Source organism: Narcine bancroftii, chromosome 1 (assembly GCF_036971445.1).
Source record: "Narcine bancroftii isolate sNarBan1 chromosome 1, sNarBan1.hap1, whole genome shotgun sequence".
Classification (NCBI taxonomy): Eukaryota; Metazoa; Chordata; class Chondrichthyes; order Torpediniformes; family Narcinidae; genus Narcine; species Narcine bancroftii.
In genome coordinates this window covers 320,077,470-320,093,493 of record NC_091469.1, presented here as the reverse complement: position 1 = coordinate 320,093,493, position 16,024 = coordinate 320,077,470, and the positions used below count along the sequence as shown (strand labels likewise).

At 44.4% G+C, this 16,024-nt stretch overlaps 2 protein-coding genes across 9 annotated transcripts in view; one reads left to right on the top strand and one right to left on the bottom strand.

Moving 5' to 3' along the window:
* LOC138747657 (uncharacterized) overlaps window positions 1–16,024 on the bottom strand; it is a 123,916-nt gene that overhangs the window by 44,389 nt on the left and 63,503 nt on the right. For 2 of the 8 annotated variants that reach the window (XR_011347594.1, XR_011347599.1), the window contains exon 3: window positions 9,629–9,768. The exons of 3 other annotated variants lie outside the window; for them this stretch is intronic. Coding sequence is in view for 1 of the 5 variants with exons in the window: in XM_069907100.1 (XP_069763201.1) it covers window positions 9,164–9,768 (605 nt within the window). In the remaining 4 variants the exon portion in view is untranslated. Of the gene's footprint in view, window positions 1–7,632; window positions 8,026–8,308; window positions 9,769–14,411; window positions 14,758–16,024 lie in introns of those variants that run through there. 3 more of the 8 variants (XR_011347603.1, XR_011347596.1, XM_069907100.1) reach the window with 3 other exon arrangements.
* dap (death-associated protein) overlaps window positions 14,586–16,024 on the top strand; it is a 99,723-nt gene continuing 98,284 nt past the window's right edge. Inside the window, exon 1 of the mRNA XM_069907187.1 lies at window positions 14,586–14,763. Within this exon, the coding sequence (XP_069763288.1) occupies window positions 14,709–14,763 (55 nt within the window). The 5' untranslated portion in view covers window positions 14,586–14,708. The remainder of the gene's footprint in view (window positions 14,764–16,024) is intronic.

Genomic DNA, 16,024 nt, shown 5'->3' with positions numbered 1-16,024 from the left:
CAAAACTGCCCAGTCAGAAATCAGTGCTGCTCAAGATGTGGCAAGAAAGGCCATTTCACTAAAATATGCCTTTCAAAGCCTGCTGGCAGCTCAGTAGCCCTCTATGACCATCCCCCCTTCCACCCAGTCCCGCCCACGTTTGATTGTCAGGCGACACCATTGCCCCCACTACAACCTCGGCAGCCCTACTTCTAGCCTCGCCACCAACGATCATTGCATGCACGCCATGCACCTGGATCAGCTCTTGGCCCTGCTAAGACACCATGTCTGTGGACTACAATGATGTCACTTCTGCTGCCTGTGATGACATCACCAGCGCCGATGGCTGACGGCGTGACATTAGTTCCCCTGGTGCAACCAGCTCAGCCGGGGAGGAAGGCCAGTCAGGCCACCGTCACGCACTCCCACTCGGCACCGCCATTTTGTGTCGGCAGGCGCCACAGTCACCCAGGCCCTCGCAGGCCTACAACGAGCACAGCACTGATGATGATGAGGTGGTCAACATGGGCGTTGATCAAGCCGCCCTACCAATGCACCCCAGGCCTCCAGACACCGCCAATCACAACCCGACACACCCCACACCTCTGGACACCGCCAATCGCCACCTACTGCACATCACACCTATGGAGAGCGCTACCGGCCAACACTCACCTCTCGCCACACACCCATGCCTGCAGAGGATGCCGCAGGCCGCAACTCACCTCCACCATTGGGGAATGATGACACGGACCCTGAGAAGGTCCTAGTGGCCACCACACTAACCAGGAACACCCCTCACAGCCTCGGGCGCTCCATGATGAACATCAAAATTAGCGGGCAGGTAATAAATTTCTTAATCGACAGTGGCAGCACCGAGAACTTTATTCACCTGAGCATGGCCCACTCCCTAAAACTCAAAATCCACCCTACCACCTTCTTTATCACCTTTGCCACCCAGGACCGAACTATTAATACCCTTGAGCGCTGCCCTGCCGATCTGACTGTGTGGGGGTGGGGAGATGTACACAGGGTTCAGGCTCCTGGAGAAATTTCTCCAGATGGCTGAGGAACTGAACCTCTATTACAACGAAGAGATGTGCGTGTTCATCGCCACCTGCCTTGCAATCCTGGGGTACATCGTGGCACATGGTGTCATCGGCCCGGATCCAGAATGGATGCACCCATTAATAGAGCTGCCCCTTCCCCTCATGCTCAAGGCCCTCCGCAGGTGCCTTGGCTTTTTCTCCTGTTACTCACAGTGGGTTCCTTGTTTCTTGGACAAGGTCCGCCCACTGGCCCAGGCCACAACTCTTCCTCTCCCACCCAAGGCGCAGGCAGCCTTCACGCACATCAGGCAGGATATTGCAGACGCCTTAATGCATGACGTGGACAAGGACTCCCCCTTCCAGGTGAAGAGTAATGGCTCTGATGTGGCCCTCACCACTACCCTTAACCAGGAGGGGTGTCTTGTCATTTTCTTCCCCAGGACCCTCCACGGTTCAGAGCTAGGGCACTCCGCCATTGAAAAGGAGGCCGATATCTTGACGCGATGGAGTAGTGGCCGGACGGTGAACTCCAGCCCTCTCCAGAAAAGTCGGGAAAAACAAGAGAAAACACAAAGGCACAGAAATAAAAGTTACAGAAAAGTGAGTATAAAGGTGGAAAGAAGATGGCGACAAAAAAAGAAAAGTCGAAAGCAACGGTAAGAAGAGAGGAAGAGAAGACAAAGGAGGAAAAAGGTGAAGGCCTTACCTGTCCGAAGAGGCCCGCTGCGGAGAGAGAAACCCGCTCCCTCAGGTCGGTAAATAATGGACTACAAAAATGGCTCGCAGAGCCGAGTAAAAGTGCGCAACCGCGCATGCGCGAAGTATCGCGCATGCGCGATGCGAATGAAAAAAAACACACCGACGGGAGGGGGGACCAGCTGGGGAGTCGATCTCCACAGCCGGCAACGACAGCTGCAGAACACCTGCAGCAAGAAGAGACCACAGAAGACAATAGAAACAAGATAGAAGAGGAGGAAAGGGCAACAAAGAAACAACAGATGGTCAACCCAGAGGAAGAAGAAGAGGAAGAGGAAGAGTATGGTGAAATAGAAGAAGAAAAGATAGGCAAGGTAAAGGATATACTTGCTCTTATTAAAGGATACATGGAGTCATTTAAAGAATGGCAAACACAGGAATTTAAGGATTTAAGAAAAAGAATAAACAACACAGAGGAGAAGATAATTAAAATGGAGATGACCTTAACAGAAATGGGAAAAAAAATGGACAAGATGGAAGAGCGGGCAGTAGCAGCAGAAATGGAGGTAGAAGACTTAAAAAAGAAATTGGAGAAATCTAATAAAAAAACTAAAGAGACACAAGAACTACTAGCTCAAAAAATAGATACAATGGAAAACCATAACAGAAGAAATAACATAAAGATAGTGGGCCTTAAGGAAGATGAAGAAGGCAAGAATATGAGGGAGTTTATAAAAGAGTGGATCCCTAAGACCCTAGGATGTCCAGAACTACAGCATGAAATGGAAATAGAAAGGGCACATAGAGTATTGGCCTCTAAACCACAACCACAACAAAAACCAAGATCTATTGTAGTAAAATTCCTAAGATATACTACACGAGAAAAGGTACTGGAGAAGACAATGGAAAAAGTAAGAGAGGGCAACAAACCACTGGAGTATAAAGGGCAAAAAATCTTCATTTATCCAGATATAAGTTTAGAACTCCTAAAGAAGAGAAAAGAGTTCAATACAGCAAAGGCGATTTTATGGAAGAAAGGGTATAAATTTATACTAAAGCATCCAGCGGTATTGAAAATATTTATTCCAGGACAACAAAACAGACTATTCTCGGATCCAGAAGAAGCACGAAAATTTGCAGAACAATTACAAAAATAGACTGAGGGAGGAAGACGGGTAATGAGAGTTAAAATGATCACGACTGATATGTATGTGGGTAAAGACAAAAATAGACTGAGGGATGAAGACGGGTAATGAGAGTAAAAATGATCACGATTGATATGTATGCAGGTAAAGAGGTATAAGAGTGAATAGAGACAATGAGCATACATGAATGTATCTGTACTTAGAGGAAAATATAGATAGTATAGACAAGAATTAATAAGGGAAGGTAATGGAATAGAGAGAATAAGGAGGGAATTAAAAGAGGGACCTTTGTGACATATGAAAAGTGAAATCTTTTCTGGGGGAGGCGGGGTGGGGGGAAATAGCGGTCACTGCAAAATCAGTTGACGCTTGCGAGTGGATTCGCAAATCCAAATGGAGAGGGGAGATGTGGTTGTCCGACAAGGGATAAAGGACAACTCAGGAGGTGAAGGGGAGATTGGGGATAAATAAGATAGAAATAGGAGAATAAGGAAAATGTTAGATGTTGTAGGAATGTTGTCTTATAAAGAGTTGAAAATAAGAAAACAGAAATGGAAAAGGAGGAAAGGTAATGATGGAAAAACGGAAAGAGAAGATAAACAAAATATAAAAGGGCTACGCTGAACTATATGTCTTTAAATATTAATGGAATACATAACCAAATTAAAAGGAAGAAACTACCAAATTTAAATGAATAAATGTATTCCATTAGAAAAAATAACATATTGGTTAAGAAATAATATTGAAATATTCGAACAAGTATAGGAGCCTTACATTAAATACAATAGCGAAAACCTACCGGGGACAAACATTACCTAAGTTGATGGAAGGAGAAGGAAAGAAAAGAATGGACTCAGTAGAATTTCTGGTGTAATTTTGTTGAATGACAACATTGTCTGACTGGCTTAATGCAACCTAGATTGTATACCTAAAATGGATGAGAGGGGGGGGTGGGGGGGTGGTTTGGGAGGAAAGGGGGGGGGGAGAAAAAGTCACTGTATATGTGTGAAAAGAAATAGTGTATATCATGGCTAATGTGATTTATGGTGTGAAAAATGAAAAAATTTAAAAAAAAAAAAAAAAAAAAGGAGGCCCAGGCAATCGTGGAGGTGGACCGCCATTGGCACCATTACCTGGCCGGCAAGAGTTTCACCCTCCTCACCGACCAGCATGCATGTTCAACACCACCCACAAAGGCAAGATCAAGAACAATAAGATCTTGTGCTGGAGAGTCGAGCTGGCAAATACAGCTACGACATCCTGTACCATCTGGGGAAGTTTAAAGACTCCCCCAATGCCCTCTCCTGAACCTGCGCGTCGCTCCATGACGACCAGCTGCAGGCACTGCACAAGTCCCTCTGCCACCCAGGTGTCACCCGCTTATACCACTTTATCAAGTCCTGAAACCTCCCGTACATCGTCAGGGATGTCAGGACCATGACCGAGGCGTGCCGGGTCTGCACAGAATGCAAACCCCATCTACATTTACAGTGTCTATTCCCTTCAAAATTTTAAAAACCTCTGTCAAATCTCTCCTCATTCTTCTAAGGTCCAGGGAATAAAGTTCTAACCTGTTTAACCTTTCACTGTAATCAATTCCTGAAGTCCGGGCAACATCCTAGCAAATCTTCTCTACATTCTTTTTGTCTTATTAATATCTTTCCTGTAGTTAGGTAACCAAAACTGCATGCAATACTCCAAATTTGGCCTCACTCATGTATTGTACTTTACCATAATATCCCAACTCCTACACTCAATACTTTGATTTATGAAGGCCAATATGCCAAAAAGCTCTCTTTACAACCCTATCCATGTCGAATGACAATGTGTAGAAATGACAAGGTGCCAGTGGTGGTAATGGTGTACATAAAATGTAGTGACTACTATCTATAAAAGCCATTCGGAGGCTGTGGGCTCTTTACTGTGACATCTTCAAGGAATTCACGATGAAGTCCAGATGAGTTTTAATAAAGATTTATTAACTAACACACAAAAAGACTTATAATGTGTTAACAATCTTGCTAACGATAACATCTGCATGGAAGAAACCGAACATGCGCAGCCTCTGAACCCCAGAACACCGCCAATCCTCACAGCCATGGCTGCTATGTTCAAACAATGCAATCAAGTGAGTTCTGGTTCCTACAATACCAGCCCCTAATTATTATGTCTCAAATAATAATTACACAATTATAAATAACCATCAAATACAGTATATTCCAATCTTCTTTCTTTGTAAGGCCAGAGGTTACCAGCACATAGCCTTGAAAAAAGAATGATATTTATCACCACTCTGGACCAGTAATGTCTGTAGTCTGTGTAGTGAGCAAGGGGCAAGGTCCAATAAAACAACAAACTAAAGTCAATTCTGGGCTTGGGGAACATGCACAATAGCAGATGAAAAGGCTGAGCTCAATGAATTGCTGATGTATGATGCATATTTACCACCAATTTCTTTTGTAACATTGAGAATCTCCAGTGAGTGATCTCCTTTATCATCAATCATCAAAATTCCATCTGTGGCATGCAAAGGTGTTCCATTTTTAAACCAATAAACACGAGGTATTGGGTAACCTTTAACTTTCATTTGTAATTTTACTATTGATGTTCCAACATTAACAAATGTATCATGAAGCTCTTCTACTAAATGAGGCAGCCTGTGATTCCTCAACCTCCAAATTCTGTTCACATGTGAGAGAAACTTGGGCACTGACATAGGAGGGTGTCTCAGTAGCTTCTGTTGTATTGCAGTTTGAGCTAATGACATCAACATTTAGTTCAGCCTTTTTTTTAAATTTTATTTAAATGTTTGCATCATTACAGGAAAAAAATGAATAAAACATTAATGAAATATCCATAATCAATTATATAAAAATACTTTTATATTTTTATCCCCATCCCCATCAAAGGAAAGAAAAGAAACACCTACTGTTTAATATACAATAATATTAGCATATACAGTCATTAATTGTTATTAAAAATTACTAATTAAGAGGAGTGGATAAGATAGAAGAGGTGGATGGAAAATTATCCATAAAATCCATATATGGTTTCCAAATGCTATAAAATTTTATATGTAATTTTTTTCCAAAGGAATACAATTTCACATCACATTATACCATCTACTTAATAACACTTCTCTATCATCTTTACATGATATCGCTATTCATTTCTTTGCAGTTGCTATTGAAATTCTTTAAAAATTTCCTTGGTATTTGTCCAATTTCAATTTTATATCCTTTTCATAAATATCTCCGAGTAAAAATATTCTTGTATCTTTTGGTATCTTTATCTTCATAATTTGCCCTAATAATAAACTCAGTTCATTCCAAAACCATTCCACTTGTTCACAAGACCACACTAAGTGCAAAAAAAGTCCCTATTTCTTTCACACATCAAAACACTTAATATGAACAATGAGGATTAAGTCTATTTAACTTATGTGGAGTAAATACAATTGATGAAGAAAATTATATTGACCCATTTGACATCTAGCATTTACTGTATTCGTAACATTCTCATAACATAATTTTAGCCAAATCTCCTCCTGAATTTGTTGATGAAACACCAATCTGGTTTTCTGCCACACATCTATATACTCCTGTATCGCTTAGAATTACAGATGTTAAGATAAGTTGATGACACTCATCTTGATCTTCATTGATCAGGTAGTGGTCATTCTCTTCAATTAGCCTTCCATCCTTAAACCATTGAACTACTGCTTACGGATGCAATAAACCTCTTGAACATCTTGGTTCTGGAGCTCAGACAAGATGGGTGCATATTCAACTTGTAATCTTTCTTGTGTGGGAATATAATCTTCTCCATATGCATTGGGGCGATGCAAATTTTCTTAATACATATCCCAACCTTACTCTTTTTCTTTTTCTTCTTTGGCTTGGCTTCGCGGACGAAGATTTATGGAGGGGGTAAAAAGTCCACGTCAGCTGCAGGCTCGTTTGTGGCTGACAAGTCCGATGCGGGACAGGCAGACACGATTGCAGCGGTTGCAAGGGAAAATTGGTTGGTTGGGGTTGGGTGTTGGGTTTTTCCTCCTTTGCCTTTTGTCAGTGAGGTGGGCTCTGCGGTCTTCTTCAAAGGAGGTTGCTGCCCGCCAAACTGTGAGGCGCCAAGATGCACGGTTTGAGGCGTTATCAGCCCACTGGCGGTGGTCAATGTGGCAGGCACCAAGAGATTTCTTTAGGCAGTCCTTGTACCTTTTCTTTGGTGCACCTCTGTCACGGTGGCCAGTGGACAGCTCGCCATATAACACGATCTTGGGAAGGCGATGGTCCTCCATTCTGGAGACGTGACCCATCCAGCGCAGCTGGATCTTCAGCAGCGTGGACTCGATGCTGTCGACCTCTGCCGGACGAAGATTTATGGAGGGGGTAAAAAGTCCACGTCAGCTGCAGGCTCGTTTGTGGCTGACAAGTCCGATGCGGGACAGGCAGACACGATTGCAGCGGTTGCAAGGGAAAATTGGTTGGTTGGGGTTGGGTGTTGGGTTTTTCCTCCTTTGCCTTTTGTCAGTGAGGTGGGCTCTGCGGTCTTCTTCAAAGGAGGTTGCTGCCCGCCAAACTGTGAGGCGCCAAGATGCACGGTTTGAGGCGTTATCAGCCCACTGGCGGTGGTCAATGTGGCAGGCACCAAGAGATTTCTTTAGGCAGTCCTTGTACCTTTTCTTTGGTGCACCTCTGTCACGGTGGCCAGTGGAGAGCTCGCCATATAACACGATCTTGGGAAGGCGATGGTCCTCCATTCTGGAGACGTGACCCATCCAGCGCAGCTGGATCTTCAGCAGCGTGGACTCGATGCTGTCGACCTCTGCCATCTCGAGTACTTCGACGTTAGGGGTGTAAGCGCTCCAATGGATGTTGAGGATGGAGCGGAGACAACGCTGGTGGAAGCGTTCTAGGAGCCGTAGGTGGTGCCGGTAGAGGACCCATGATTCGGAGCCGAACAGGAGAGTGGGTATGACAACGGCTCTGTATACGCTTATCTTTGTGAGGTTTTTCAGTTGGTTGTTTTTCCAGACTCTTTTGTGTAGTCTTCCAAATGCGCTATTTGCCTTGGCGAGTCTGTTGTCTATCTCGTTGTCGTTCCTTGCATCTGATGAAATGGTGCAGCCGAGATAGGTAAACTGGTTGACTGAATAACTGAATAAACCATTAAAACACGACAATAAATGTAAAACCCATAAAAATACGGCAATAAAGAATACAACAATAACTGAATAAACCATTAAAATACGAAAAAAATGTAACATTACGGCACTTTGTCACGGCGCAGTGTAAGTTTCAGGTCTGATGGATGAGGAACTGCACGCCAGGTTGGGGTTTGAATCTGTGTGTCGTGATGTTGTGGTTCAGAAGCTGGTTTAATTCTTTGAATGTGGGTCCAGCCTTTCTCTCTTGTTCTTACTGCGGTGTCTGTAATTAGAAGTACACAGAAGGGACCATCCCAGGCAGGTTTTAGTTGATCCTCTTGCCATGCTTTTACATAAACCCAATCACCAGGTTTAATAGAATGTATAGGAAAGTCTAAGGGTGGTGTTTGGGCTAAGAGTCCTTTTTGTTTTAAATCTTGGATGGAAGTAGAAAGCCCTCGTAAAAATTTAGAAATGTATTGGTCATTAGCTTCAGGAATGGGAGAATCAGTGTGGAACCCCATAAATGGGAGCCCAAACATCATCTCATACGGTGAGACTGCAAGATCTTTACGAGGTGCTGTCCGAATTCTAATCAGGGCTAATGGTAATGATTTAATCCAGGAAAGACCAGTCTCTTCATGAAGTCGAGTGAGTTGGAGTTTCAATGTTTGATTCATACGTTCGACTCGACCCGAACTTTGGGGATGCCATGGGGTATGTAGTTGCCATTCTATTCCTAAGTTCTTGCAGACACCCTGTAGAATCTTAGAGGTGAAATGCGTACCTCTATCTGAATCAACGGTCTGCATCATACCGTATCGTGGAATGACACATTCAATGAGTATTCGGATGACAGTGTTGGCACGATCATTCGGGGTAGGAAAAGCTTCAACCCATCTTGTAAAATGATCGACCATGACAAGGAGAAATTTGTAAATACCAATCTTAGGAAGTTCAGTAAAGTCTATTTGTATGCGCTGGAACGGGCGAACGGCAATGTCGCGACCGCCAGGTATTACTTGGCGCATCGATTTCTTATTAACCCTTTGACAAATGGGACAAGATCGAGTAGCAAATTTAGTAATATTGTATATGCCAGGGCAGTGAAGGGAACGTGCAAAGGCATCAACAAGGGACTGGGTTCCCTAATGTGTTTGTTGATGTAACTGATCTATGACTTGGCGGGCTATGGCTTTGTTAATAACTTGCCGTCCGTCTACTGTCCACCACAACCCGTCGGCAGTCTGGTAAAATCCCTTATCTCTCATTGCGACCTCCTCTTCCCGTGAAAAGATGGGATTCTTTTTAATCTCTATCGGCGTGGGTAGTAGCTGGTATATGTGAATCTTTTCTGCTAATGCCGCCTGTTTGGCAGCTGCATCAGCCTGCCTGTTTCCTCTAGCTTCAGGACTGTTACCAGTCTGATGTCCCCGCACATGTACAATGGCAATATCGGACGGGAGTGTTAAAGCCTCTAGGGATTGGGTAATTAACTGTTCATGGGCTAACTTTTGTCCTTTGCCAGTTATCATCCCTCTTTCTTTCCATATCTTACCGAAGGTATGGACTACACCAAAAGCATATTTAGAATCAGTGTAGATCGTTCCTACCTTGTTCTCTAGTTCGTGGAGTGCTCTACAGAGGGCATATAGCTCACAGGATTGTGCTGACCAATGACCAGGGAGGCGACCAGCTTCGATCACCAGTTCCTGTTTACCGTCCACTACACTATACCCGCTATAGCGGGTTCCTGCAATACAACGTGAAGAACCATCAATAAACAATTTTTCCCCTTCAGTTAAAGGGACATCGGTTAGGTCTTCCCTAATTTTTGTTTGTAAGTCGATAACCTCTGAGCACACATGTTCTAAATTGTCCAAAGGCTGGTCATTAGTTGGAGAGATGAGGAAGGCTGCTGGGTTGAGAGTTTTGGTTGTAATTAAGGTCAAATCATTGCTGTCCATTAGTATCGTTTCGTATTTTAAGATTCTCGAATCCGTGAGCCACCTTCCAGCCCGCTGCAATAGAATATTGCGGACTGTATGAGGGGTATGCACTATCATAGGGGCACCGAAAGTAATCTTTCGTCCTTCTTCCACCAAAATTGCAGTGGCTGCTACGGCTTGTATACATTCTGGCCAGCTGCGACAAACGGGGTCTAAAAGCTTTGACAGGAAAGCCACTGGTTGTCTATAGCCAGCCCTGCTCTGGGTGAGCACTCCAGTGGCTGTTCCAGCTTTGGTATTAGTGTACAAATCAAAGGTTTTGTTTAGGTCGGGCAGCGCTAAAACTGGGGCACTCGTTAGGCACCGTTTAACAAAGTTGAATTTTTCAATCTCTTCATCCGTCCAGTCAAGGGTTTCGGTTCTTATACTGGAAATCTTATCATAAAGAAATTTGACCAGAATCGAATAATTTTCTATCCATATTCTACAGAATCCCACTAACCCGAGGAATTTCCTGAGTTCTTGGGCATTTTTGGGAGGGGGGATCTGTATAATACCAGTTATTCTTTCTGGGCTAATTTTCCTGGTTCCTTGACTAACTAGATGACCTAAGTATTTGACCTCGGATTGTACAAATTGTAATTTGGACTCACTGACTCTCAGACCTTTCTTCTCCAGAAAATTTAAAAGTGCTACCGTAAAATCTTTAGCTAATTCTTGTGTTCTTGCAGTAATTAGCAAGTCATCCACATACTGTATGAGTTGGCAATTTTCTATCTTAGGAGCTTCATCTAATACCCGCTCTAAGACTTGACCAAATAAATTGGGCGATTCTGTAAAGCCTTGGGGAAGGACAGTCCACCGGTATTGGTTTTTACGGCCAGTAAAGTGGTTCTCCCATTCAAAGGCGAACATGTCTCTGCTTTCTGTGGCTAATGGACAAGTCCAGAATGCATCCTTTAAATCAATGACACTAAACCATTGATTATGGGGGTCAATTTTACTCATGATGGTATAAGGGTTGGGTACAACCGGGTGACGGGCAAGAATGAATTTGTTAAGCTCCCTCATGTCCTGTACTAGGCGGTAGGTGCCGTCTGGCTTTTGAACAGGTAAAATCGGGGTATTAAAGGGAGACATACAGGGTTCGAGTATACCGTCTTGAATCAACTGGTCAATTACGGGCTGTAAACCTTTCCGGCCAGCCATCGGAATTGGGTACTGTTTCTGTCTAACAATTCGTTGAGTATCTTTTAGCGTGACTTGTAGCGGAGGAATATCAAGGATTCCTCTATTTCCATTCCCTGCCCATACTCTTGGATTTATTAGTTTGCGATCTTCTTCGTTTAAAACATAGAATTGTACTCCAATGCCTGATTGTAGAGGTCGAGTACCGATAGCCAATTGGTCCTGTAGATCCCTTCCTAGCAAGCATACTCCGGCTTGGGGAAGTAATAGAAGATCCTCAATTATGATCTTATCTCCCATTTGAATACTGACTTCTCGCAATACCGGGACTGGAAAGTCTCGTCCTCCTACCCCAGAAACTGTAACTGTCCCTTCTATTTTCACCCCCTGGGGTTGGTATAGAACGCTAGATCGGGCAGCTCCAGAATCGACCAGAAATGTCATCTTATCCCTGTGGGGTCCTATGCATAAATTAACTAACGGTTCTCCTTGCAGCCCCACGGTATGTATTAATTGAGAACCGTGACCCCCCTATTCGTGATCAGCTTCCATCAAGGCATAGGAACGTGTGTCCATTGCTCGCAGTGGGCATTCCTTTTTAAAGTGCCCTTCCTTTCTACAATGAAAACAAATGAGGGGTCCCGTTTCCCAAAATTTCTAGGGGGCATACGTCGTCCCCGGAATCCTCCTCTACTCCTCCACCTGCTGGGGTCTCCACCTCCCCACCCATGGCTCCCCTCACCTCGTACAGAAGTTGGCCAGTAATCCTTATCTTTTTCGTGATGGTCAGCTACTATTCCTTTGACTGTTTGTAATAGAATTTTAGCTTTCCCTTTTTGTTTATCCTCTGCCCTCTGTACAAATGCTCTCTGAGCAATCTGCAGTAACTGGGTAATTCCTTGCTCGTGCCAATTTTCTGTCTTTTGTAACTTTCTTCTGATGTCTGGGGCTGAGTTGGTAACGAAACCCGTTAGAACCAATTGCTCCCCTGCTGGGGATTCTGTCGAGACCCCCGTATTGTTGAATTGCCGTGCGCAATCTATTGAGAAATGCAGAGGGGGTCTCCTCAGGACCTTGGGGAACCTCAAAGGCTTTTTTGAAGTTCTGTCCTTTGGGGACAGATTCCTTGATTCCTTTGATCAAATTAATCCTATATTCCTCCATCAGTGTGCGGCCAGCACTGGTATTTTTGTCCCAATTAGGTTTTGTGAGAGGGAATTTGGCTTCTCCAGGGATCGCCTCGTGTCCCCCTTGGTGTTCCTTATCCCATGCTTTAATGCCTGCCTGTCGGATCATTCCCCGCTCATCTAAGGTAAACAAAGTCTTAAAGATGGCTGTTAATTCCTCCCAAGTATACAAATTTGGTCCCAAAAATTGGTCTAACTGTTCGGCACATCCCTGGGGATCTTCTATCAGGGAGATTAATTCTTTCTTAAAATTACGTACTTCAGTGCTGGTCAGGGGCACATTTACGAACCCAAGACCTTCTCCTACGGGAACCTCCCGTAGGGGTCGCATCCAGCTAATTTCTGGTTTCTTAGATTTGTGTTCCTGTTCCCTGAGGAGTAAATCGCAGGGTTCTGCCACTTCTTCCTGAGGGGTCTCACGCTGTTCTGAGTTACAATGTTCTACCTCTACTGTTAACGGAGGTGGTAATCGAGCGCTTTGTGAGCGAGTCACCATACCACTCCGGTTCTCCTCTTTCTTCTCTAGTGGTAGGGGAGGAGTGGGAGGTGCAGAAGGGTAGGTAATAGGAGGGGAAGGAAAGATAGGAGCTGGCATAGGAGGAACATAGGGTGGAGGGAGGGAATGTAACACATCCCAACCCTGTGGTTCAGGGACAAGAGGTTCCTCCTCTCTCTTATCCCTGAATTCTTTCTCATTCAAAACCAGCTGTTCAATGGATCCCTTGAGCCAGCAGGCTGCATATTCCCTGCTCTCAACATTGTCTTTCTGGTTTTGATAGAGCCATAGGTTCAAAGCTTCACACATCCATTCATCCTCGGATCCGAATTTTGGCCAGTACACGGAGCTCCCTTTAACCGGGTATTTAACCCATTCAATACAACAATACCTGACCATCGTCAGTTTCTCTTTACCACGGGTCTTTCCTGTGCCCCACTCAGATAACATCAACCCAAGCGGGCTGTACGTAGCTATCTGGTGTTCACATCCTGTGTCAGGACTCTCATCTCTACTGCCCGCTATTCCCATGCTTAGGAACAAGTAAAATACTCTTACCGAGTTCTGGCAGTACTGCTCTAGCGCGCGTCCTTCCGCCGTTTGTTCTCAATGCCTCTTCTCGGATATCACTCGCTTCTTCCACTGACCAGCCACCCGTCGCCCGTGAGTCCAGCTGAATCAGCCGGGGTGCACCTACTCTCGTCGTCGGGGCACTCTGTCAGTGGAGGGAGTGTGATCCCGGACGAGCCCCCATTTGTTAGAAATTAAAGTACCTTTAAAGAAATTGCTCGAGACAAAAATTGAGAACAAAGAACATTTATTACTACAACAATGCAAAGTTGGGTGCTTCCCCTTACCCTGGGAATACACACACATACTGGGACTCACCCAACTTTTATACAGTCAATTTCAGTATCAGAATGCCCTCCCCCCTACATTCTTCTGCCCCCTGGATGGGTTTGGCATAGGTAATCCTTCCTGCCTACGTGCAGTTTCAGTACACTTGGAGGACCAGGGGGTATCCTGTGGGTGCCCCATCATGTCATTGTCCTTATTCACACCTTCCTGATTCTCTGGGCTACAGTCTCTTGATATGCAGAGTTGACTCATTCTATCTAGGGTTGGCTAATTTCATATGTATAAATCTGTGTATGGTTAGCTAATTAGAAATGTATGACTTGGTACTTCTGTCCAGGGCTAGGAGACCCTTATCTGATCCAGACTACCTCAACTTCCTACATTCTATTGTACCTTACCATTCCTTTTCTTAGTCTTATGGTCTTGTCACAAAGACTAGAAGATTCTTATGTTAATCGTGCTGACTCTGCTTTCCTGCATCCTAACCCCCAAGCTTATCCTGTTTGAACTGGTTACAGCCATTAACTGATGAACTTTAGTTTCTTCCATGTTCATAATTTTAGATCAATTTTCCCATCTCTCACATGCCTGTCCCGCATCGGACTTGTCAGCCACAAACGAGCCTGCAGCTGACCTGGACTTTTTAACCCCTTCCATAAATCTTCGTCCGCGAAGCCAAGCCAAAAGAAAGAAAAGATAAGAAACATTGCACACATACTTGGGTCACAGGGAAAAAACCCTGTCACCACATCACTGAGCACTGAAACTTGGAGGGAACATGGCTCCTCCTTTCTCCTCACCGCTCCCCGCCTCCCTCCAACCGCCGCCGCCGGTCGTCACCACTCGCCGCGCCCTCTCGGCGTGTGACGCACCATCCAGCTGGGTGGGTGCTTGGGCGCATGCGCGGTGGGCCGCTGCATTTGTGCCGCCACGTTGTCAACTTGGAGGTGTGGGGCGTCCGGGAGCACAGAGAGAGAGAGAGTGTGAGAGTGAGAGAGAAAGAGGGGCGGCGGCGATGTCTTCCCCTCCCAAGGAGAAAGTGGAGACCAAAGCGGGGCACCCACCTGCGGGTAGGTACACTCCCGAGGACGGCGACTCGCAGCGCCCCAGTTAGTTTGTGGGCTCCCCTGTCGAGCCCTGTTTTAACTGTGTGCGAAGTTGGAAGTAAAGCTCTTCTGTGAGTGTGGCATGTCCAAGTGATGCAGTCGGCTGGTATGATCCAGCGTCCCTCTTCCAGCACTTGCTCAACTTGCTCCTTTGACCTCGATATCATCTAAGTTCTGCTTTGAAAATGTAAAAAGCATTCGCGTTTGATATGCACCAAGCAGCTCTGTTTGTACGGGAGGGGGGGGAGGGGGGGGGGGTAAAGTCATCAAATCTTGCCCTCTGCCAATTATTGCTTAAGTCTATGGTGTATTTCCAAATACGATTTAAAAGTTCAAGCTTTAAGTAACAGCTGTCAATAGAAGAAGACTTCAAGTCTAATGGACTGATCTGTATTGTATAATGATTGACGTTTGGTACCTGTCAGCTTTTAGAGAGGTAAAATAAACAAGTTGAATGGTTTGAATCTGGGTTATTGATGGTGATTATTTAGAAAATGAGTGCAGGATCTACAAAATAAAATATGAACAATAAATTTTCTGGAGTCTGCTCTTCCATTCCACCTTGACACCTTACAAATGACAGGTTTTACTATTCCTTCTCTGGAACCCAGTCTTTTTTCCATATCAATGTTGTCATGAGGTTTTTTTTTTCTTGTGCACTAACCTGTAACGTGGTGCCACATTGGATTTGAACTTCCAAGAGTCATTCAGCAAGATAGTTTCCCTTTATCCACTGCTATCTTCAATAATAGAATTGTTAAATGCTATTTCTTCATACAATCCTTCATACTTTATCTAATTTCCTGTAGTTTTGTCATCAAATTTGCTATAATGGTTTTCAACAATTTCCTAACCAGTGTCATAAGGTTAATGGACCTGCAGTTCAATACTTTTGACTGCTTGGCTTTCTCAAATTTGTTGCTTTCCATCCTGCTGGGACCTTTCAAAGGTCAGGGAGGTTTGGAAGACCATCCTATCAAAAACATGTAGCAGGCCAGGCAGCAGAAAAGAGAAACAGTGTCAGGTTAATCACTTTTTATCAGATTTGCCAAGTATTTTTCAGTATTTCTATTCTTATTTTGAACTGCCTGCTCTCTTAAAACAGGAATAAGAGGTTCTGAAATTCAGGTCTATGGTCTTGTTGCTCCCTGTTTTTGCTTTGTATCCATTACTTTGTGCTCCTCCAACTGTGACCACTGGGAGTTTGGTTATAGAATTGTCAAAT